The sequence below is a fragment of the Geospiza fortis genome, unplaced genomic scaffold (assembly GCF_000277835.1).
Source record: "Geospiza fortis unplaced genomic scaffold, GeoFor_1.0 scaffold10, whole genome shotgun sequence".
Classification (NCBI taxonomy): domain Eukaryota; kingdom Metazoa; phylum Chordata; class Aves; order Passeriformes; family Thraupidae; genus Geospiza; species Geospiza fortis.
In genome coordinates, this window is record NW_005054326.1 from 5,657,309 (window position 1) to 5,682,129 (window position 24,821).

Consider the following 24,821-nt stretch of genomic DNA (forward strand, 5'->3'; position numbering starts at 1 on the left):
GCACCAGCCCACATCTTTTCTCATGCTCAAACTCCAAAAAATGCCTGCTCCAATGTTTTTATATGCCCAGACTCAAACACATGTGCTGCATAGTTGCTCCTACATGACCAATAACCTGGAATTCAGGGCATGTAAAATAAAATATAAGTCAAGTGGAGTAAGAAACTTTGGCCCTTCCACCTCCAGAAGAACTTATTCATGGCTGGTCCTAAAGAAAAAGAACAAAACCAGGCACAGCACCTACTTTTCTTACTTTTTATATAAAATAGACATTTACATACATTTTCTTCTGCAAAGACTTCGAGCATAACTCCTTGATGTGAAATCTAGCCATAAATCCCACCGTGAAAGAAGCAAAGACTTTGCAAATTCCTGCGTCACTGACATACATCCAGCTGCTGCTAAGAGTGAATTTATTTTTAAAATATTTCTAATCCACGGGCTGTTTTCTTTTGGTTTTGTTTTTGTTTGGTTGGTTTTTTTTCTTTCTTAAAAAGATATGCACAGCTAATTAAAAAAATTAGATACAGAAATAAGAACCATATGAACAACAGGCAATGCAAACAACTTCTGCATGAGAGGAACACGCAGCGTGACATCCACTTCAGGCAGAGATTTCTACAGTAATACAGCTGTGTTACAGTTGTAACTTTTACAGAGGATACCACTGGGGGTATTTTCCAGAAGAAAAAAATCTCAGCAAGTCAGTACAAACATGGCAATGAACTTTTGCACAAAGTTATCTAGGTTACCTGAAGCAACTTTGCCACATTAAAACACCAGTGAATGCCAAGCGCTGTTTTTTTTCTTTTTCTTTTTTTTTTTTCTCTTTTGCTGCTGGGTTTAAATGTACATGAAAGCAAAATGGTGCATTTTGAAATTGCTGCAAGAGACTGAAGGTTGGGGGAAAAGCCCTCTAAGGGCTAATTTTTTGAAAGATTGTGCATAATTGCATATATGAAAGACAGAAATTGAGCACTTGGTCAACTTAATCACATAAAGATTGAAGAGACTTAAGCATACACCAGCTGTTTCAATGAGCTGGAGGACAAGTGGGGCAAAAGACCATATAATAATATTCTAAATTGCTCAATTAATAAATCAGACTGACCATTATCTTCTTTCACCAATATTGTACACCATATCTGGCCTGATTTCTGTAACTGTGGAGAAGCTTTCATAGTTTTTAGATCATTTAGGGGCGTCCAGCCTCCCCTGCAAGTTAGGCTCTTTATTTTGAATTTTTTTGACTTCTACATCTTTCTACCCCCATGCATGTATGCCCAGCCCCTTGTCCTCCTCTGGAATGAAAGCCATTTGCACTGCTGCATTCTCTTACTGTTTGGCCCAAACAGATTGCCTGCATATTTGTAGGAAAATCTAGTCCAAGGAGTCCATGAGAGAAAGAAAATACCCCCCACTGCATCATTTATCCTGGGGGACAGAAAAGGGATGGAAGCAAAGAACACTGGAATTTAAATAAGCAATAAAATAAAATCCATCAGCTGCAAATATTATCCATGGGGAAAGGAAAAAGCAACACAATTATTATGTTTCTCATTTAGGATTAAAATGTACAGTGAGTACATGAGAGTCCTGTCTAACCAGCTTTCCATTAATTCTCTGCTTTAAAATTAGCGTTGAGGTTTATCCAATGCAACTTGCAGAGAGCATGAACTCTCCTCCTCCAGGCAGATCTGCAGCCATTTATTAATCTGCAATCTCTGCTAACCATGCTGAGCACTGGAACTGGTAGAAAACAATGTATTTATAACTCTTTGTTTTAGAAGCTGTGCGATGCTAGAGGAAGAGAACATTTCCTATGATTAATTAGGATAATACAAAGTTATCTCACAAGGTAAGTCGCTTGATTTACCTTGCACAATAGCATTCCATGTTGGTGGAGGTAACCCATTTCATATCATACTCTGTTCTTCTTTGCCTGCAATAAACCTTTGACATGATTGATGCCCTGAACAAACACAGGGCTTCAGCATGGGTGCCAACAGGACAGGGAGTCAGCTCAGAGCTTCACAGGGGTTTAACTGCTTTGGTAGCCCACAGTCTGAGCCATTCTCCCAATCTGCTGCCAGTTTGCAGACTGTCATCCTGCATAGATGGGGTATAAAGTGCTGGTTCAGGAATGTGGGGTTCATTATTGAGCTCTCCTCGCTGCAGAACTACAAACCCAGGTCCAAGATGTGGAGGGCCGGCCTTTGGGCACGGAAATTAAACTGCTGCAACTGGCATTAAAATCCCTGGCTATGTTATCAGCCTGGTTCAGTGGATCTGCCTTGCCTTCCAACAAACCACCTCCCTTACTGGGGCATCTTTCTGCATTTTCTGCAAGTAATACAGCATTGCACAAATGGTAATCAATCCTTCTCCAGGATGTGGGAGGGGGGCATCCAAAGCTGTATTACACTTCTACACATACACGAGTTTTAGGAGGTCAGGATGGCTTTGATCAGGTTTTAGGACAAGCAGGAGACAGTAATTTCTATCAGGTCTCTCAGGAAAGACAAACTAAGATTTATGCTGAAGTTAAAAACATAAAACTAAGTCTTCCCCCTCACGAAGCATCGCTATAAAAAATACAACTTCTGTATTTGAAAAAATATGTTTCATTGGCCACTATTTAAAGCCACAAACTGCAGTGAGGCCTGTATAATATATAGTATTTATTTAATATATCTTTTGAGGCAAAGTTTATAGCTGATACACATTTTTAAAGGAGGCACATCTCCCCCCATGCTACCCACTGGCCTTCAGCTGCCTGCTGGAGCACTCTGCAGATGCCTCATCCCTGGGGGGCTTTGCATGGTACCACTGTCAGGGCTGCACCAAACACTGTTCTGCCAGCCCCAAATTCCCTGCAGCACAGCCAGCCTGGGCACACAGGCCTTTGGGGAGCTGTCCCAGAGACAGGCTCACCTTGGGGACAGGCACAGAGCTTTCTGGTCCAGGTACCTCTGAACATCCCAGCAAGGAACCATCTACGACTTTGCAATGCATGTTGGGGAGCTGACTGCTGGCCATTTAAGCTTTGGTGTCCCCATCCCATGGGACTGTGCTGGCATGATGTCACCTCCTCCAGGCCATCCTGGCAGCCCAGGGGTGTGCAGATATACCTTGTGCTTGGCAGCCAGCAGAGCACCCGCACTGGGGACCTGCTGAAATGTCAGTTCAGCCAGTCCACAGCCAGAATAGTGGTGTGAAAAAACAAGAGAGGGTTGCTGAGCCAGCCCCAGGGGCTCAAACCTGCCCCTGGACCCATGAAGTAAAGTAGGCTGCTTGGGCTGGGAGCAGAAAACTCAACAGTGAAGCAACTTGCTTATTCTGATCCCAGTGCTCCCCCGGAAGCTGGTTTGGAGGAAGAGCCCAAACACTCATGGTGCCACCTCTTCTCCCCAGCAGTTTTTCACTTCTGCCCAGCTGTGGCTGGCTGGTCTCCTTGGCCAGCAGGGAACATCCAGCCTGGTCTCAGTGGATGCAAAGCCATGGCTCTGGCAGGTCCATAAACCCTGGTAGGACAGACAACTGCACCTGGGAGCTCCAAACACAGCTGGAGTCACATCAATAATTCCTCAGTAACCTGACCATCACCTGTGCAGCAAGACACAGTGTTATCACCAGGCTTTTCAAAGGAAGCCACCAAAACCTCCAGCACATGGCTGAGCCATCCCACTGAGGGGACTTGCAGAGTGCTGAAGTGCCATGGCCAGCTAAATGCAGGCACCACAGCAGTGCCAGGCTTTTTCTGACAGATGTTTTTTTGGGCACTGTACACCTACCTGAACTGTACTTACTAACAATGCCAAACCCTGGGCTGCTGGCCACAGTGAAGCTCAAATAAAATAACTTTTCCAGCAGTTTAGTGCTGCAAGAGGAACAAACTGGTGACCAAACCTGATGTCCAAACCCAAAGGCAGGAAGCAGATCTCACTAATGCTCCCTGGGAACTGGTGCAAGCCCCAGTGGAAGCAGCAGAAGTGTTGCTATTGCAGGGCCAGTGTGGTCCAAAGTGCTCTGCAGCCACTTAGAATCATGAGAGGGAATTATTCCAGCATGCCTCATTGGTACTCCCTTTTTCTAACTTCAGACAATATGAGTCACAAGGCCCAACCGTGTGGCCAGCTGTGAGGGATATTGCCCAATTCATATAAAACAGAGAAAATATATTAATTATTTGATTATTATAAGTTAAATAAATAAAGCTCAAAAAATAAAAGCCCCAGTTCTGAAGAGAATTTGTTTTCCCACATCAGTATTTAAAAATATAGATTTATGACTGATCAGCTATAGGTCATTTTCTGTATCTCTTAGGGGAGTGGTGAGAACACTTTGACCAAGTATTTTGTCAGTGTTATCACCATGATAAATGGGCTTTGTCCCTGCACACCCATAAAAGAGCCTCCTTCGTACCTTTCCAGGCTAGGAAATGTACCCTAATCTCCCTGTGGCTTTACTTTACCTCCTATATTGATTAGACAGGTTGTTTGTTTTCCATACTGGGGACTGAGCAGGAGGACAAGTAATCCTAGAGCTTCCCATTGCCTTTGGATGCTTCCATTTTTTTCAGAGTAATAATTATTTGGCCTGGAGGGAGAGGGCAAAGGGTAAAGCCATATGATATTTGACAGAAGTGACATCATGAACCTGAATTACTACAAAATTATTGTCTAATGAATTAAACATTCAGGCTAGGTTTTCCCTCAAAGGATCATCTGTCCTACTTGTAGAATCATCCTTCCAGGGTGATATTTAAATAGTTTCCCTTTTCTTTAGAGTAATTTTCAAGTCCCATTTGGAGCTATAAAAGCGACCACCATTTCCTCAGCATTAACCCCTTGGAACCTTTTTTATGTGACCATTATGACCATCTTTCCTGTCTGCAGCACTTGCAATGAAGCCCATCAGTGGGGCTCTACATGGATGAGGTGTGCCTGTGTGTGGGGGAATAGGAGGTGCTCCTTCACCCCTGCTGCAATGGATGAGTGCTTTGTCTCCATGGTTTCCCTGGGGACAACCAAGATACTGAAGGTACATGTCCCACCCACACTCCTGGTGTGACTAGAACGGGTTCAGCCTAGATGTAAATCTTGATTAAAGGAAGGTTTTCATTCATGCTCCAGCACATCCCACAGGACCCAAGGATCCCATAGGATCCTGTAACTTTGACTGAACCTAAGCATGTGTTCCAAGTTTGCCTTCCATAATTCTGAGTCCTATCAAAGCTCTTTCAGCATCACTTTGAGCAACAGGCTTCCACCACACTCTTCTCCAAGGGGCACGAGTGTCCTCCTGCTGGTGACTGATTGCTATGTTTGATCTTTCTCCTGGACTTCTTGAAACCGTTTCTCCAAGCGATCCAGTTTGGCCAGATTCTCCTTCAGCAGCTTGCTGTTTGGAACCAGCTGTAAGGCTTTCTCGTAGTAGTCACGGGCAGTGATGTAGCTCCCCTGCAAAGAAAATGGGTGGTAGGGCTCATTCACATTCCACACAGAAAGTTCGTTCCCAGGGTGAAGTGAAAAACGAGATACAGGGGAAACAGTGTTTAAAAAACCTGACATTGCTGGGCTACAAAAATACTTCTTTATGAAATACATCACCAAGTGCTGTTGACCTAAATTTGATGAAACTCACGCAGCAAGAAATAGTTTTACATTTTTCTGTTGTTTTGCACCAGAAGAGTTAATTTTACTCAGCAACAGGATAGCTTAAGGACATCACACAATGTGACTCCTTAAGACCCAAATCATAATGATATGCTAAAGTATTCAAAAGAATGAGCAACCACAGGGTAGGCTGCCTATTTCCATAATTTCATGCCAGTATTCTGCATTAGACATCTTTATTAAATTAATTAGGTAGAGAAGAACCTTAAAAGTCAACTCACGGTGACATTTTTCTAAGGTAGGTCAACAACTAAAGCAGGAAAGCTTTTGAGAGGAACAGGTTGTTCTTGCAGCCTGCACTCTAAAAATATGAGATTTGCTTTACACCAAGCAACCTGGTTGGGAACTCCAGCTGGGGTGAAGACACTTCCCTCCTTTTTGGATAAAATATGTCAAGGGACTTGCTGTTCACAAACATGCAACTCTTGGCAGTCTGAAACCAATTTGTCCTGTGTAGTAGTGTCTGCACCTGGCAGCTTAAAGAAAACCAAAACTGTCATACCTTGATATGCTCGATGCCTCCCATATTCATCCAGGCCTGTGCCTGGTCTGGGTTGAGCTCCACAGCCCGTTTATAGCTCTACAGAAACAGGAAACATTTCTAGGTTAGGAGTCTGACTCTCCAAACAAAACCAGTGCTGGAGGGGAAAGAGAAACACAGTTTCCTCTCCTGAAGCCATTCAGAATGGAATTCAAATTCCTCTCTATACAACGCACACAGTGAATTTCAGCTTCTTTGCAGGAGAGGCACAGAATGTGCTGCTCATGGCTCATCTCATCTCACAGGTTTTCCCTGCCAATGTGTGCTTTTCCTGCACTCTGAGAGGAGCCACACCTGCCACCCTGTCCCTGCACCACTGGGGCCTCCTGCACATCAAGGTGATTTCCTTAGGCAGTGCCAAGCACAAGCCCTGCCAACTACAAGCCATGTGATTGCTCTTTATCTGCAAGGCTTTAATTTGGAGCTGGCAGCAGACTCTGGTACAGCCACTTGTGTGGAGGTTTCACAAGGACCTGAGGGCAGTGCTTTTGTTCCCCACTGACACTGAGAGTGGGAGAAGAAGCAATTAGGACCTTCTGGAGTCTGTCAAGCAGCACTGTTTTTACATTGTCACAACGGAAAGGATTTTCAAATCAGGATTAAACACCTTTAGGGACATTGAGAATATTCAGAACAGTCCAATTAATATTTTCTGAATCAGAGAACAATGGAATGGTTTGGGTTGGGAGGGACTTTAAAGATTATCTACTTCCAGCTCCCCTCCTACAGGCAGTGACACTTTCCACTAGACCAGGTTGCTTCTGCACTACTATTAATGCCAACATAATTTCTGAGCTATCAAGCATCGTTCTTCACAGGATAAGCCAACCTCTCAGTTATTGGCTTCTGAAGTGGATATAACATGGTGAGTTCTCACAGGTCCCCAAGCTTCCAGCTGAGCCACCTGGAGCTGGTCACTGACAGCAGGAGGGGCTGGATGGAGCAAAGGTGAATCCCACCACAATTCTGTACTTAACCTCTCAGAGCAGGGAGTGGTCTTTCCATACAGGGATGAGAAAAAAAGTTGCAATTAAGTCTGGTAAAGTTAGCTGCCTCATAGCTTTCTCTGCACCAGTGATAGACTCTGAGCTCCTAAGGCCAATAGCAGCCAGGGTGTATGCACCAGGGAGTTTCACACACAAGGAGCAAACTCTGTCTTTTAGCCTATAAAACCACCAGTAGGTCTTAGAGCAGTCATACCTCAAAAGCCTTGTCAAGGAGATTCTGTTCTCTTAGCTGGTTTCCTTTAGTGAAAAAGAGCTCTGATATGACTTTTGGATCCTTTGGTTTTAGCTGAAGTGCTTTTTCTATAGCTTCAAGTGCCTGTGAAAAAGCAAGAGAACATTGTGTACCTTCCATTCAGTGCCTTCCCACTTCTCATTCTTTCCTCACCACTATGGACTATCAGCATAAGAATCATCTTCCTCCATCCCTTGTTTGCCCCACACCATTAACACACAGGGAAATGAGATTTTTAAATGCCTGTGCTGGAACCCAGGACACCCCTCTGACTGCCCTGGATGGCTTGAGCCCCTGGCACAGAGCCAAAGACACCTGTGCCTTCAATTTTAACCCATGGAGAAAATTACCAACTTTATGTGAAGATCTAAAAGCCATGAGAGTTTAAGTAGAATGATAGTTAGTTTGTCACAAGGTGGAAAAGTAGAATTTTGGGGTTTTTAGAATGGGGGTTCAGAAGCCAAGATGGAGGGATTTGGGTGTGCCTTGTCCTTCCTCTTTCTTCTTCTTAGCCTCCATCTTCTGTGTGATGGTGGCACTTTTGGATTGGTTTGGAGTAGGAACAGACTGTCTAACATAGGTGATAGGTGTTGGAAAATTATTGTAAATAAAGTACACGTAGCTCTTAGTATAAAAAACTAACACTGCCTCAGGGGTGTGCAGTGTGCCATGGACCAACCTGCTAGACAGACCTCAGCGGGTCAGAAAAAGAATGTATAGATAACAGAAAAGAAACAACCTTGAAAACCAAAGCCGAGGAATCCTGACTCCTTCTTCAGTTGCGGGACTGGGGAAAAGAGACTTTCCAACATCTCGGGGTCATCTCAAGCACAGAGACTCTGAGACAGCCTGGCGCTGATGGGCACTGGGGCTGACAGCAGCAGGAGGTATAAGTGACAAGAAAACCACACTGCTTAGCTTCAGTCTCAGTACGTAGATAAACTGAAGGTTTTAATGAAGAAATAAACCACTGAATGTGTGCTGAGGCACGTGACTTGTCCGCAGAGAGATGGAGTGCAAAATTCAACCTGAGCTCTGTGTGTGAGCCCTTGGGACAAGGCTATCCCACGGCACGGTACCTTGGCATAGAGCTCCTGCTTGCTGTAGATGGCTGACAGGAGGCGGTAGCACTCCAGGCACTCTGCATCCTCATGAAGGATGTGGTTCGTCATCTTCTCCGCTTCCTTCGTCCGCCCCATCATGGCCAGAACCTGAGCCTGCAACACAGCCACAGTGTTACACTCTTGACCAGCTGTCCTAGGGTGATGTTATGATGCTTGTATCCCTGATGCAGTTCATTTAGGGGGTCCCTGGGGGCCCCCTAAGCTGTATGTTCAGCGGTAGCAGCAGGCAGGCAAGGAGGCTCCACATGGCTTCTGAGGGTGCTAATTAGATAAGAGCTCATTGGGGTCCCACCTCCACGGTTTCTGAGGGAGAAGGGGGAAAGGGAGAGGGATAGAGGGAGAGCCTAGGGAGCAAAGGGCCAAGAGAGATCCTCATCTCCCCCACACAGTTTAACAGGGAGATTCAAAGTGGGCACGGAACAAGCCTTGGGCCAATGGGACTACAGATCCATCATACTTCAGGGGAGGATCACAGGCTTGGAATAAACTGTACAATTTCGAGGGGTGAGACAGAGCATACCATTTAACTAAAATGTAACACCACATATGCCCAATCAGTTGTTCTGTTTATGCTGGATATTATATTCTGTGCCTGAGAGCAAAGGCGGGGACAAGAAGCAGCAGAGTTTTGTTTATCAGGGACTGGACTCGCTCCTCCATAGTCTGCTGGAACACTCCTGTTGTCTGGGCAGGGATGGGGCAGAACACCACACTCCTTTTGCTTTTTAGTTAGTTAGTTAGTTTAGCTAGCTGAGGCAGTCCGAGGTTTCCCTGGACTGTTTTTCTTTCCCTTTTCTTGGAACCATTTGAATCTGCTCCAGACTGGGACCTGGGAAAACACCAAGAGCCCACACTTTGCAGCCTGCCTGGGCCTGCTCTGCAGCCTTTCCCAGAGCCAGAGGGACTGACAACAGAGCAACCACCCACCGGAGAGACATTCTGAATTTGTCATCTCTTCAGAGCAGTGAATGAGTTTTGTCATGGGGTATTGTTCATTTTGTGTGCTGGGGAGCGCTTTGCCTGTTAAACAAACAGGTTCTTTCCACTTCTCTACGAGGAAATTCCTCCCGAACCAGGTGTGGGGAGGGGATGCATGGGTTTGCTTTCTGGAGGGGCCCCTTTTGGAGGTTTTCTCCCAAACTTTCCCTCAGCCAGGACACCATCTCAGCCCTCTGCCACACGCTGAGTGGATGCTGCTGCTTTGCCCCCCGCTCACCAGCGCCAGTCGGGTGTCCTTGCTGGAAGGCTGCAGCGCCGCCGCCTCCCGGTACACCTGCAGCGCCTCCTCATAGCGCCCCGTGTTGTAATACAGAGCCCCCAGCGGGGACAGGATCTCCGCCTTCCTGGATACCTTCAGCGCCCTGGCGTTGGGAAAAAGGCGAGCTTCAGTCATGGGAGGAGCAAAGGGGAAGAGCGAGGTGGGCTTGGGGTGGAATGGAGAACCAAAGCTCTGCATCACCCCAGCCTGGGAAGTACAAATTCCCTGGGGTGGGATGAATGCGCTCACAGCAGTAATCCCACTAGGCAGCTGAGAAGGAGAAGGAGAAGGAGAAGGAGAAGGAGAAGGAGAAGGAGAAGGAGAAGGAGAAGGAGAAGGAGAAGGAGAAGGAGAAGGAGAAGGAGAAGGAGAAGGAGAAGGAGAAGGAGAAGGAGAAGGAGAAGGAGAAGGAGAAGGAGAAGGAGAAGGAGAAGGAGAAGGAGAAGGAGAAGGAGAAGGAGAAGGAGAAGGAGAAGGAGAAGGAGAAGGAGAAGGAGAAGGAGAGCAGGAATGGGGATGGTTGACAGCGATGAAACCTGGGCAATGTGAGCACAAATCTATATAATACTCCCACCCAACCCATCCTGCTGCATACCAGGAGTCAGAGCCCGACTGCTGGAACACTGGTGGGAAGGGCCAGAGTTCCTAATGGTGCCAAAGGTTTGTTGCTGAGCTGTGCAGCACTTCTGGCTGTTCCTGGTGCAGCAATCACAGACCACCTTTGAGCAGGCCGGGAGTTGCGGTAATACAGCCTGCTCCTGCCACTGAGAAACCTCCAACTTTATCATCAGAGCATCCCCCAGCCAAAAGCAGCGTGTCCATGCTGGGGGGCTTGGGAAAAGTTCAGGGAAATCAACACTGCCTGAGCCTGCTGCCATTCCAAGCACTCCCCAAAAACAGCCAAATCTACTTCAAACAGATGGAGAATGAAGGGAGGAAACCCCACGCATACACAGATAGACCTGCATAACACAAACCCTTTAGCAGAGACAAGCCATACAGGGGCAGGAGGAAACCCTCTGTCTCCCAGCCCAAATCCTCACCTCTTGTACCACACTTCAGCCTCTTTGTTCTGCCCCAGGGAGCGGTGCAGCCTGCCCAGGTTCACCATGGCCACATGGTGAGCAGGGCTCAGGAGGATGGCCTGCCTGTAGTGGGACATGGCTCTCTCGGGAGACCCTGGAGAGGAAAACAGCCATTAAACCAGAAAAAACCCTGTGCAGCAGAAAAAACCTGTCTCAAATTCAGCACATGGTAACGCTCTGGCTTTCTTTCTTCTGTTGCTCTATGCATATGTCCTGGTGTGACTTTATCATGCTTGTATTATCCCCACTTGTCTGTTTAGCACAGAAATAAGTTTTGTATCTTTAGGACCTTCCAAGAGCAAAGGGGGAGAGTAGAAATGTGGAGTTTGTTATCAGGAACTGCCCTTGCTCGCCCACATCCCTCTCGCAGACTGCATTGTCTGCAGAGAGCGGGAAGAGCTCTCCTTTGCTTTTTAGTTAGTTTTTTTTTTTTCCTCTGCCTCTGCTTGCTGAGGCAGAGAAGTTCCCTGGACTGTGGTTTTTCTTTTTCTTGGACCTGTTTAACCCTGCTCTGGACAGAACACCCAGCAGAGCACTGGCAGCTCCAGCTGTGGCCACCAGGCTGGGCCTGGACCGTGGCATTTCCAGCACTGGAGGGACTGAGCAGAGACTGAGTGAGCTGAGCTACAGCCCACCAAGGGGACGAGTTTGTCATCTCTTTTGGAGTGGCAAGAAGTTTTATTGTTTAATATTATTCATTTTTTGTGCTGGTGAATGCTTTGCCTGCTAAATAAACAGGTTTTTTCCACTTTTCTCCAAGGAAATATTTTCCCAGACCAGTTGGGGGAGGGGCCCTTTCAATCTGCTTTCTAGAGGAACCCCTTTGGAGGTTTCCTCCCAAATTTGCCCTAAACCAAGACAGCATGGAAACATTTTGAGAAAGAAATCTTCCCTCGGCATTTTGAATCTAAGCATAAGAGAAACTGCTGTCCAAACTAAGATTTAGTCCCCAATATTCAGAGACAATCCTGAGAAAAAGATTTTCTATGGGGTGGGTTTTTTGCAAGTTAAGGATCCAGTCACAACAAGATGATTCCTGACTGAAAGCACCCTTTGATCATGCAGCAGTGGGGACACAACCCCTGTGCTAAGGACAGAGCCCACCTCAGGGAAGGGGCTGGGGCACACGTGCCATCTCCTGGTGGAGCATCCTTTTCACTCTGGCCCACTGGAGAAATGGGCAATGAGGAATGAAGAAACCCCCCCCCAGTATTCCCCACAACAGCACCAGAACTGCAAATAGTTTCAGCTCTCTCCAAACAGAGAATGTTCCCTCCACCTCCGCTGTGCTGCTGCTCTGAGCTCCAGCTCAGTCTCTGTGTACTGCTCAACAGGACTGGGAGGAGCTGCCAGGGACCAGCTAATTCCCACTCTGGGCAATAAATCCCAGAGCAGAGGTGTCCAGGTGGTTGTTTTGGAGCACGTAGGCACCATCTCTGTGCTGCACAGGAGCCATTGGGTGGCACTGCTTCGCTGTGTGAAAATGTGCAAGGTCCTGCAGCCCATGACATCACCAACACCACAACAAAACACAAGCAAAAAGAGAGGTGCAAGATCACTACCCCAATGCATAAAGTTCTACTTTTAATAATGTATTATTATTTAGCTAAATAATGGTAGAAGTATAAAGTTCCAGCATTACAGCAATGCAAATGTTGCATTTTTAATCCCAGGGTCATTTAATTGGCTTGCAAACTCCAGACTGGATAATCTCCTGATGAAAACCAATACTAAAAGAGCTTTGTCCACCAACAAAGCTTTTCAGTGTTGGCATTTTTTTTAACTGATTCACTTCACAATGTATTTAATTCCATTTCAAGCTGGAAAACAGATCTCAAAAACAGCCAGTGCATGTTGGGGCACTGAACATGCTGCTGTAGGAATTTTTTTTTCATATCTTCACAAATGCAGTTTGGTTTTTTTGAGACCATCTATGCAACTTAAAATATACACGGGCACATCTCAGCATCCCCTTTATAGGAGTGAGGAGGAACATCTGTGCAGAGGTTTAGAAGTGTTGAAGACTCACCCAAGGCTGAGGACATGTTGTTCAAAGTACCACTTTTTCAAAACATCCAGCAGCAGCCTCTATCTTTCCCCACCACTGAGCAGGCAGATGTTTTTGAAAATTATGCCTACAAAACATCCTGGGAAGCAGCTGGGCATGCACTGCAGCCCCTCAGCCAGGCAGCGCCTGCCCTGCTCAGCACACAGGAGTAATGTGCATCATTAAGGGAGACACTCTCAGTGTCTGTGACCACTGCAGAGCTGTCTGGAGCTGTGGCTCCCCAGAGCTGGCACTGGCTGCACAGAACCCTGTGTTAATTGGCGTGGTGCTCCCCAGCACCTCCCCGTGCCGCCAGCGTGGAGCGCAGCCGCTGACAGGCTCAGCAGCAGCCACTGCCTTCACGCCTTGTCGTGCCTCTAGCAGGGTTACTGACACATCAGGCCCCAAGGAGCAGGAGTCAGTGGGATTTTTTCCAGTTGTTTGTCTGTAGGGAAGTGTAGGAGTAAACCAGGAAATGATAGTTTCGACTTTGGCAGAGTACAAAAGTGCAAAAAAGCAGAAAGTGCTCTGCACTGCATTTGAACCACAAATTTTGGCAGGAATAGGACAGTTTATCTGGGTTGGCAAGCAGAGATGGGTACAACATGAGAGGAAATTACTCAGGAATTTTTATTATCTGCAAGCTTGAATTTTGCCAGGGCCCAAATTCAGAACCTGAACCTCTCTTGCTAATGCCACAATGCCTCTTTTGATTATGAATATTGATTCTGGTTTTGTACTTGTTTCACACTGGTACTACAGAGGGGTGATGGCCAAGTGTCAGCTCAGGGGCAGAACAGCCAGTTGCAGACTGACAGACACCATGGTCCCATCTTCTCAAGCACCACTGGAACTGGGCACGTGTGATGGGGAAAGAAGGGGTGGCAACCACACACTTCAAGCCTACATTGTTTCACCACTGAGTCTTGGCTCTGTTCTGGAGGGACCACAGTGAGACAACAGTCCTTTTCCACTAGTCATTTGTCAAACTTAGCTTTGCTTATAAAGCTGTCAATAAAAGGTGGCAATTAAAGTGACATTTCTGTTGCTGTTATGTGAATGCCAGAAAGTGCCAAGGAAGCTGGATGGGAACCAGGAGCCCGGGAAAAAAGGATGCCATTACAGAGCTCCTCAAAAATCAATTCACCCCACAGTGTATAAGGTTTTGTTTTCACAGATGATTGTGGTTTAAAAGCCGTGTTCCTTTCTATAGTGGTGGCACTCAAGCCTTACAGTCAAAGAGCTGCTTTGTCACCAAGTAGGGCTGCACATGCTCCCGAGACCATAAAGATCCATTTGTGTGCCTGTGATTTGATTTGATGTGGCCATGCCTTGCTGGAAAAGAGGCAGTACTGTCAGGGTGCTGCCCAGCTCACACTGAAGAGGCCAACTGCCTGTGTGAAGATGGTGACAAACACTGAAGGGAGCAGGGGGGCTGAATGAATGCTCCTGCTGCACAGTGCCTGCACTGATTATGAATTCCAGAGTGCTGTGCCCTCTCAGCAGCACAGGGATATTTATTTCCAAGCTACCATGGAGGCACATCTATTGCCTTGGAAGCTTTTGACACCCTTTAGATGTGTACTGCTGAATAAAACAAATCAAAGCAAAGCAGACAGAGAGGGAAAAATCCCGTGCTCCCTCTCACTTACCGGTATCAACCAGGAACACACCGTAGTTGTTGTGCAGATCAGAGCTCTCTGGACAATTCTCTATGCCAGCCTTATAGACCTCCTCAGCCTCCTTGAGCCGTTCCTGAAAGAGAAGGAGGTTTCTTAGCCATGGCAGAAAGTTTGTCAGCACCATTTGCTGCATCCCTGCATTCTGGGACAGCTCCCTCCCTGCAGGGGAAGCTTCATCTTCCCCAACACACCCCACCTTCCAAGAGGCTAAAATTTTACCCCAGGGCATGGATGTGCTATAGCTGCCACCTGATATCCCAGATGAGTTCAGACAGCTTTCCCCCATGCCTCTGCTACTCATGAAACACCTGCAAAAAGTGGTGCCTGTGCAATGCCAGTGAGTCCCCAGCTGGGTGCATGCCCAGCCAGGAAAAACACAGCAACAGGGATTGAGTTGGTTCTGTTGAGAAATATCTGTCATCTGGGAGAGGATATGTTCTAATTTATTTGTTTAATGAGCATCTCACTGGCTAACTTCTCCCCTCTGGAGCTCTGCTGTTCTTTCCTTAAGCAGTGAGGAAAATACAAGGAATGAAAGCTTGCTGTGTGTGATGGCTAGGGAGTGAGTGTAAGGGGATAAAGGAAGGTGGAGAAAGACAGAGGGTGGTGAAAGAGCAGGGAAATCTGACAAATCAAATTAAAACCAGGCGTTGTCAGTGTGTGAGGTGGAGTTCACTGGGACTGATGGGACATGCCATCATGCTGATTCCCCAGATGCACTGAGTTCTAACCTTTTGCATAGATTTTCAGGGAGGTTTGCAGGCTCTGAACATTTCTAGAAAATATAGATCTTTTTGTTTGGAAACACCCTGCCTACAGACAGCATCCTACTAGCCTGAGCTATGGGCAGCCTGGTTCTGAAACAACAATCAGGTTTCTCTGGTGGATCAAAGAGCAACTAAAAAAGGTTTCCACTTCCCTCCACAGTCAGACTATGTGTGCCCACTGCCTGCATGCTCACCAGCATGGGTGCCTTCTTTCCCCCTGCTCTCACAGAGCCTGGCTGTTGGCTGTGCTTGTGGAGGGAGGCTGTGAACAGAAGAGACAAGCACAGTGCAGAGGGGTGTCAGGAGAGCCTCCAGCACCAAGGATGCTCCTCTCAATTCTTCCCCTTCCACTGAGCAGCACAGCCCTACAGCAACAAACTCCAAACCTCCCAAGAAAGCAAAATCAGCCAAGTGGCTCTTCACTGAGCAGAGCCTGCAGCTCCCATGCTGAATCCACACTGAAATAAGAGGTTGGTCCACTCCCAGCTATGGACTGTCCTCAAAGCCTGCAAATGGCTGAGCCTCCTGGGCTTTCCCTGGGTTTAAAACCTGTACCTGACAGCAGCTTTTGCTCCACAGCTGCTTAATGTGAGGACTCTTTTCTCACCTCCTATCTCAGAAGTGGAGAGCTGGAATAAATTGCAGTGAAAGAGGATGACTTGATCAGAGAAACACACAGCCTGCCACAGTTAAGTCCCTTCACATTTACATGATAAAGGTCAGACAGCAAAAAAGATAAGTGTGCAATAAAGCACAGAAATACGTTTTTAAAAAGTGCTTAACTTTGGAAGTTTTGGATAAATTGATGTGAATTTGACAACATTATCCTGCAGAGTCAGGAAAAGTGTAGTGATCATCAGAATTGACTAAATTGAAGAGCAATTTTTTGTGCATATTTTCTAAGATTTATGTCTTACTTTCTTTCCCTCTGCTTTTAATTTTCAGCCAATGAATGCAGCTTTGTATGCACGTATGTCAGCTTATTTTATTTACTGATCATAAACCAAATTTTTTAAGCAAGGAAGGGCTGTGTTAAACTAGATTAGAGTGTTCCATGTCAAAACATTCACCAACATTGAGCATTCTAGCACTTTTATGGTGGTTGCATTGCTTTTTTGGCACCTAACATCCTGACCCTGCATGCCTCAGGCTCATTGCCCAGTCTAACAAAGTGTTTGCACTAAGCACAGTCAGAAAGTGGCAAGGGTGGAACCTGCTATTCCTGCCAGAGCTTTCCCTCCTCACAGCCTCTCCTCTCCTCAGCAGAAACAGAGCTCCAAGTTCATCAAGGCTAGATTCTCATTAACACTTAATAATGCCTCTCCCAGACCTTCATGAAACATTCATCAACCTCACAAAACTCAGAAGACTGGCATAAAAAATGTATGAGATTTTTATGATATTAAAAAAATTATGCGTATGAGAATCTTTCAGTTGAACTCCAGGGTTTTAGGTCTGTTTTTTATAAGGCTCAGTTTTTCAGTTTGGTTATGCCTGAGTAGGCTCTCCTCTGCAGCTAAGTGGGTTATAAAGTTTCCTTTTCTAAGAAACACACACAAAATCAGGTGAAGCTAGGGTCTGAGAAGAGCCACCAAGTAGCACAAAATGATGGATGAAACTGAAGCTGGGAAAACAGGAAACTGTGGGGAACCAGTGTTAGAATGTTGTGAAAACAGGCAGCAAAAATGTTTGATTTCTGTTACCAGCACCACACAGAAATCAGGAAAACTGCAATACATTGCAACTGAGTTACAGTTCCAAGCAGAAAGAGCAGCCAGAAGGGCATGCATTTATAAAAGGCACAAACAAGCCAAGCTGTTCCATACAATACAGCAGTGGTTTTTTGTCAGCTCTGGCTTCAGAATCAGCTATCAAGGAGAGAAAAGGGCAATTACATCAAGTTACAGGTTAATTCCCTGGCATCTGAACCCTTCCTCTTAGCAGCACTTTTTACAGGCAGAGAAGGTAAGGAACCATAGGGCCTATTTCAGATTCATCCCCATTAATATGGGGGGAACATGCTGTGCATGGCTGTGCACCCCCCAAGACAGTCCTAGTTCTATTTCTCTGTGTCCCTTTTAGCCTTGGAGCAAAGCTGGAGAATCAGAAGTTGTCATGGGCATCTCATGCAACTTTAACATGGTATTTAACATTATTATTTAACCCTCTTTCTATCACATCCCAGCAAGATGGACTGTCACCATGATATTTTCTGAAAAATCTCCAGGATTTCTTCTCCTGGCAAGATGAGAAGCTTCAGCCTCTACCTGTTTTGCTGCTTTGGAATGTGATTTGGAGAATTGTTTAGCCAGCATGTGAATTGTTTTAACTTAATGACCAGTCCCAGTCCAGTTGTGTCAGGACTCTGGTCTGTCATGGGTTTTGATTAACATTCTTGTCTAGTCTTCTGATGTCTCCTTTCTCTTTCTTTAGTATACTTTTAGAATAGAATAGAATAGAATAGAATAGAATAGAATAGAATATCAAATATAGAATATCATATAATATCAAAAAATAATAAATCAGCCTTCTGAGAAACATGGAGTCAAATTCTCACCTCTCACCTCGTCCTGGGGACCCAACACCACAACAAGGGATCCAATGGTGCCTTCCCCAAAGCTCCACTGTGATGCCACCCTGTAATGCCTGGCCTCACAGATACCCCTACAGCTGTCACACAGGCTCTGGGCCACAAGGAGACACAAAAATACTCCTTGGAACTTTTAGCCCTTTTGAGCTAAGTTTTTATTGCTCAGACAAAGAGGAAAACCCAACACCGAGAAAATAAGCTCCTGTCATCATCCTTTGGGCTGAAGATGCCAGAAGTTCTGCCTGTACCCCTGGAGGGTGTGATGCTGCAGCTCCCAGGCACAGGCTAACTGTAGGACAGACCCTCCTGTGTCAGTAGGATGGATGTGTGAGGCAGGAGGTGCACAATCAAGCAGGCATCTGCTGTGGCTGAACGTGAGAAAGTGTTAAAAGTCTGCAGAAAAATCGCTGTTTTCTGAGAAAATTGTACCAACTATCTTTTTTGCCTACCACTTACTCAAGTCACAAGAGGATGAACAATCCATATGTAAGAGAGATGAATTATTGCTGGACTTATTAATGGCATTTGCTTTGGGCAGAAGGTCTCAGGACTCTATAATAGTTTTATTGCCCTGCTGACCTCGCAATCGATCGTTGTAATTAATAATTTCAATTAATATTAAAACCAGGTAATAGCGCAGAGGACTCATTTCCTATATTTGCAGGAGCCCATTGATGGGCTTATGCAAAGCAGGGCTACCATTCAACAAGGCTTGTCTTTAAATCCATACACTATATTTCGAGATCCCTGCAGATAATATTGATAATATTTGAAATTCTCTTAAAAGGGAAAATAAAATAAAAATAAAAGGGGGAAAAAATAAAAGGGAGATATTTGAAATTCTCTTAAAAGGGAAAATAAAATAAATAAAAATAAAAGGAAAAAAAAAGGATGCCATTACAGAGCTCCTCAAAAATCAATTCATCTTTCAGTAATTCACACACACCATAGGTGAGTTTTGCAGAGTGCCTGCATCCTTGAAGAAGATTAGACAAGAACTCTGCCTATAGCTTTGCTGAAATTCATCCCCTTCCCTTACACAGAGAAGACTTCACTAAGCAGAATAATGGAGAACAGCAAAAGATACCATTTTGCTTCGTCTGTATTTATATCTTAAGAAAGCTTCAGCACCCCATGCTATGGAACAATTAGATCTGAAAACTGAAGGAGGAAAAAAATTCAGTTTTCAAAAGGTTTGCAGAGGTGTGCTGGAGCTGTGAAGTTGTAGGGACCTTGTCATCTACCCCCAGAGCCCCAGAGTGGGACCACAGCACAAAGTGCAGCATCCCTCACCTGCTGCTGCAGGTGTGGAGGGAAGGAGAGCTCAGTGGTCCCAGTGTGGGCAGGCCTCCATGTATGTGAAGCCTCCATGACTCCTTCTGAACTCAAGGATTTTGTGCCTCAAGTTCTCTTTTCCTCTGTGGGGACAGTATTTCACCTCACAGGGATGTTGTAGAAATAAATTATCTAACTCCAGCGAGTAGGGAGAGCCTGAGTAATGAGCGTGGGGAACAGGCCTGAGAGGAAGTGAGTAATCCTGCCTGCAGAGCACAGCCTGGGCCATGCACAGCAAATAAGGCCTGGAGGCACCTGAACCACGAGGTTAAATAAAATATTGAACAGCCACTCATTAAGAGCAACATAAAGCCAGGGAGCCTTCCCACCTCCCTGCTCATGAGCACCTACCACAGTAATCAGGGGCTGTGCCCTGTGTGTGTGTGTGCAAGGGGCAGAATCTGGGCTGCAGAGGCCACCTGGTGCCTGGCAAGCTCCCGCTCTGGAATGATTTATTATGCAATCTCCAGGCTATCTGTGTAGGCGTGTGTGTGTGAGGGGAAGCTCGCCTCTCCTGCTGTCACAACATCCAAGGTGCCATGGATTAAGACTTCTCCACAGAGGCAGGGAGGGGATTTACTCACAACTTCAGCAGTGATTTAATTCAGAGCCACCCCACGTGGGTGTAATTACTCACTGTGGATGAGCTGCCTCCCATCCTGGAAAAGCCATCTGTAGAGCAGCCTGAGAGCTCTGTGCAGACAGCGTGGACCCACGCCTGCCACCGCGGCTGAGTGAGGCAAGGTGGGAGGTGCAGGAGGGGCTGGGGCTGTGGCAGCAGTGCATGCACACCAAGGCAGAGGACCCGAGCCATCCCTGTTACCTGCTCAGCCAACAGCGAGGCCAGGCTTGAGTAAGCATCTGCAAACTCTGGGCCGTACTTAATGGAGTCCCGCAGCAAGATTACAGCTTCCTCCTTCTTCCCTTGGGACCTGCAGGAAGGAGAGGAAAAAACCAGAAAGGAATATTCCTGTAAGCACTTGTTTAGGTTATCCCACTGATTAACTACTTTAAAGAGAGTGGAAGTGCCCGGCTTGCCCTTTTCAACAAAGCCTAAATGATTCATTCACGCCTCCTCTCCACAATGTGAGCACCCAGCATTTCCCCAGGACAGAGGCTTTAATCAATCAATACAGTTAAGTATCTGGAGGGAGGGCACCGAGAGGATAGAGGCACTGTGATCTGGGAACAGGACATTCCCTCTCACTTCAGTAGGCTGGAGGCCCTGAAATCCTTCATTTCTTTTACTAAAACCTTGAGGAGTCTCTGCAGTTCCTAGACAAGTGCTCTTACAGATCCACTTGCAACTCCATTATTTTGAAATTAAAATATCTCCAAGTTAAATCTGCCTGGGATCTCTAAATAATTCCTTAGCAAGTCGATGATTAGGCTGGAGGAGTTCTGTCCTTCAGATCCTAAGGATTATGAACAGAGACAGCTGAAAGATGGCTGTGCTGATGTTTTTTTCCTAGCATTGCTTTGCATTTATTGCTATGGAAAATGGAAAATGTTTCCCTAACAAAAATCTTGGGATGTTTATTTATTTGAGCTACCATTTCTCTCCTTTGAAAAATGAGAAGGTTTCCTGAACAAACATCTAAGGATGTTTAGCTGGGCTGAAACAACATTTTTCTTGTGCTGGGCGTACAAAGAATATGAATAGGAGGGCTTAGAAAAAGAAACAAAGGGCTCTGGGGAAACAGAAAATATGTGAACACCTTGCTGCTTTGGCCTTAGATTTCATCTGAGTGGCATGGTCAAGTAACCAGATCTTGTTTATAAGGTGCAAATTTCAGCTGATAATACATGTGGCTTTGCAGATTTTTCCCCTTTCTAGTTGTGTAACTGCAAGAATATTTTGCCTGTGCATTAAGCTAAGTAAAACCAGTTGTGCTAGCCTTTTTCTTCTTCCAGTGCTGTTCCACATAAATTACACGAATGAAGCAAAAACAAATAAAGAACCACTTTTCTCCTACACTAATTAAAGTCTAGCTAGCTTGTCAATTTATAAAACTTTGGGATCCCTTGGCAGGAGTTTCATGACACATTTTTATAAATCAAAACCAGATGACTGCTTAATAAAGGTATTGATGTTTGGCAGAAAATGTAGGAAATGCCCGCTACAGAAATAAAAGGATTAAGTGATCCACTCAACAGCAGTAAAAGTTCCCATTAGCCACAAGCATTCACTCTGAACATGGGGCAGCCCTCTTAATTACTCTTTTATTCCATTTTTTTTCTCCATTTGATCCAAGAACAATGTTTGTCTCCTGAAAGCGGGGGTAAAGAGGGAAAGATTATGGCATCTTTTTATGTGACAGACTGAATCACATTAAAAAAAGCAGATCCAGTAGTTTCTCAGAGGGCTTAGGCCTGCAAGATACCAAGTGCTCTGGCCAAGCACTTAAATGTGTACTTAACTTTTATGCATGCAAGTTGAAAATTAATTACTGGTTGAAGTGCTTTCCTGGCTCAAGGCCAACACTTTGCAGGATCAAGGCCATCTGATATAAAAATCTCCTGCAATTTGGGAGAGCACAAAGCATTGAAAGAGCAGTCCAATGCACTAATTTACCATAAACTGGGGATCTGGAGCAGGAATAGTTAGGTAATGTACATCTCCACTGTGATAGAGAGAAGAACAAATAAAACTGACAGGAGCAATCTGTGACCACTTATTCCAACTTTTTACCCAAATTACCCTCTTTTATAATGCCCTCTCTTGACTCCCTCTCCCACCTGAGATCACAGCCTTGCCTCTACAAACAGCATGCTCAAGCTGAAAACAAGGAACAGCTCTTTCCACTGAGAGCATCTCTCCCATATTTTTGCAAGTTGGAGAAGCACCAGGTTAAACCACCCTGCCAAAGCCTGGCAATGCACAGGGCTGCTAGCACTGGAGCAAATTTCATGTGCAACAGAGAGCAACCTAGGAATTAGTGCTTGAAAGGACTTGGTAACTTTCATCTTTTATTTTGTGAAGTTATTAAGACTGTACTAAAGCCAGAAACACAGAAATCAACAAAGGCTCCACAACTGTTCTGAACAAATTTTTACAAGGATACAGCAAAGCCAGAGCCAAATCCTTGCAGAGGTGCACAATGACAGAGCAACAGATGCCAGAGTAGAAACACGGGACATCCTGATTAGATATCAGGAAAAGTATTTTTCACCACAAGGGTGTCAAAGACTGAACACAGGTCACACAGAGAGATTGTGGCATCTCTGTCCTTGGAGGGATCCAAGATTCAGCTGGACACAGCTCTGAACAATCTGATCCAATCAGACTTGCTCTGAGCAGCTAGCTTGATGTCCAAATGATCTCTAGAGGCCCTAGGTTATAATAACAACCTAAGTTATTTTTTCAATCTACTGCAAAAATTAGAGTGCCAGAGTTTGTGGGGGTTTTTAACCAGAGTCTCCAATGTGCATTGTGATAACTGCAGCACTTCATGAGACACAGAGTATCCTGCAGAGACCATTCAGTATCACTGAACGTCACCACTCAGTTTGCTTCTGAAGGAAGGAACATTTCACTAGCTAAAAGGTCTTAAATCTCAATACATGTAATTCCTATCTGATGTTTTTCAGATAGAAAAACATCTATCTATCTGTTCCAGACAGTTCCACAAGGCTGTGTCAGCACACTCACATCGAGAAGCCTGTATCAGAGAGGGCAGACAGCCCTTCCTCTTCTGAATAAATGGCTTTGCTCAACTGGGATTAAATCACAACAACAATCACTCAGGACACGTTGTGTGTCTCTCCACATCCAGAAGAAAATCAGTCCTTTGAGTAAACTCAAGATTTAGTGGAGATTGTTTCTAGGCATTTCATTTTCCCCTTGAAAATGAAGCCATAACACTCTCAAAGCATGTGAGGCCTTTCTGCATAAGGAGCAGGGTACTGGATATTGCAGTGCTTTAGGATTGATACACTACCACAAGTAAGAAGGTCTTGTCCATTATTCCTGCAACAGAAAGCTGAGATTGATATTTATTTCACATGTTCATAATATATTATTTCTTGTCTCTTTAGAGAAATACCCACAGCCTATAAATTCATGAGGTATTCTGAACAATATTTATCTGTATCTCAATGAACCTGAATTTATACAGAGGGGTCAAATACTCAAAGCACAAGAAAGCAGCATCAGGCTGCTCTATGTCACTGATCACACAGGCCATGAAAGCAGAGAGATTTCTTACTTTTAGGTAGACCATCTTCTAGGTCTATTTTAAGTAAGAAATCTGCCAGCATTGTTTAATTATCTGCTCTCCAATATTTATATTAGGCACAAAAATTATGACATACAACTTTATTTTAGGATATGTAAACAAAACCAGAGGTTTATTCAGCCATTACCCTGCAATACTTCCTGAGAACATTCATCTTCTGGCACATAGCTGTCTTCTTTATGTGCAAACAGAAAATGGAAACATCATTTTTCATCTACGGCTTCCACAGAAAATAACTTATAAATTCCACCCTGTGTCCTCAAAACAGTTTTTACTCAAGTTTAAATCACAAGCAATGGATGCTTAAATAGCTTATTTGCATGGAATAATGAAGGGCAGATTCCCACATGGCAATGACAAACCCATCCTTCCAAAATCCTGGAGTTCCCTTCTCTCAGCACTCCAGAGGAGATGAAATCTAGGATCTGCCATCAGATTTGCAGATTGTGAGCAGGGATGGGTACAAGGAACTCAGCAGAATTCAACTGGGGGTTCCCCATGCCAGACAATTCCATTCCATGTCCCAGTACAAGCTGTGCTGTTACTGGACATGCCTTAAGTGTTGCACATCTGTCCCCTCCTGATCTGCCCCATGCTCTGAAGCCTTTGTAAAGAGGACAGAAAATGCTTTTATTGCTTGACCATTTATCTTCTCTCTGACATATTTTTAAAAATCAAAACACTCTTCATAATGTCTCATAACACAGCCAGAAAGTAATATCTGTCTGTAATATTCTGCAGATTTCCATTTTATTTCATTTATTACTCATATTGTACTAGCATTTAGTGTCTGCAGAATACTGGCTGCCATGTATATGCACATTTTTATAAATATTAAAGGATAATTGTAGACACAGGCAGAAAATATAAATAAAGACATCATTGTAGGAAGGGGAAATGTGAAATCTCTGCCTTGTACCTGTCTGGTCATCTCACAAGGTACCTCATGCTCCAGCATGGCTGATGTTCTTTGCTAAGCTGCTGGATGATCTAGGAAAGGTGCTGGCCAAAGGGTTTGGGATCCTGTTTTAGGGAAGACATTCATATAGGATCTGCCCACGCAGCACCTGATTACATATGTGCTAATTCCTGCACTGTGAACTCCACCTATTTTTTAACAGGTTTTTTAAAACTGAGCAGGGAGATGAAGGCACTCAGCCTCCAATACAATGAACACTACTGCTGTGCGCAGATGCACTACATTGTTTTGGAAGCCTGAAGGAAGTTTAGAAAATGG

General features: G+C 45.1%; 1 protein-coding gene across 1 annotated transcript in view; it reads right to left on the reverse strand.

The window, feature by feature from the left end:
- Window positions 1–241: 241 nt before the first annotated feature.
- The window catches only part of TMTC1 (transmembrane O-mannosyltransferase targeting cadherins 1), a 143,913-nt gene continuing 119,333 nt past the window's right edge, over window positions 242–24,821 (reverse strand). Inside the window, exons 14-21 of the mRNA XM_014307034.2 lie at window positions 20,170–20,278; window positions 14,625–14,727; window positions 10,884–11,019; window positions 9,799–9,943; window positions 8,538–8,675; window positions 7,420–7,542; window positions 6,181–6,258; window positions 242–5,462 (exon numbers count right to left, since the gene is read on the reverse strand). Coding sequence (XP_014162509.2) covers window positions 5,322–5,462; window positions 6,181–6,258; window positions 7,420–7,542; window positions 8,538–8,675; window positions 9,799–9,943; window positions 10,884–11,019; window positions 14,625–14,727; window positions 20,170–20,278 — 973 coding nt within the window. The 3' untranslated portion in view covers window positions 242–5,321. The remainder of the gene's footprint in view (window positions 5,463–6,180; window positions 6,259–7,419; window positions 7,543–8,537; window positions 8,676–9,798; window positions 9,944–10,883; window positions 11,020–14,624; window positions 14,728–20,169; window positions 20,279–24,821) is intronic.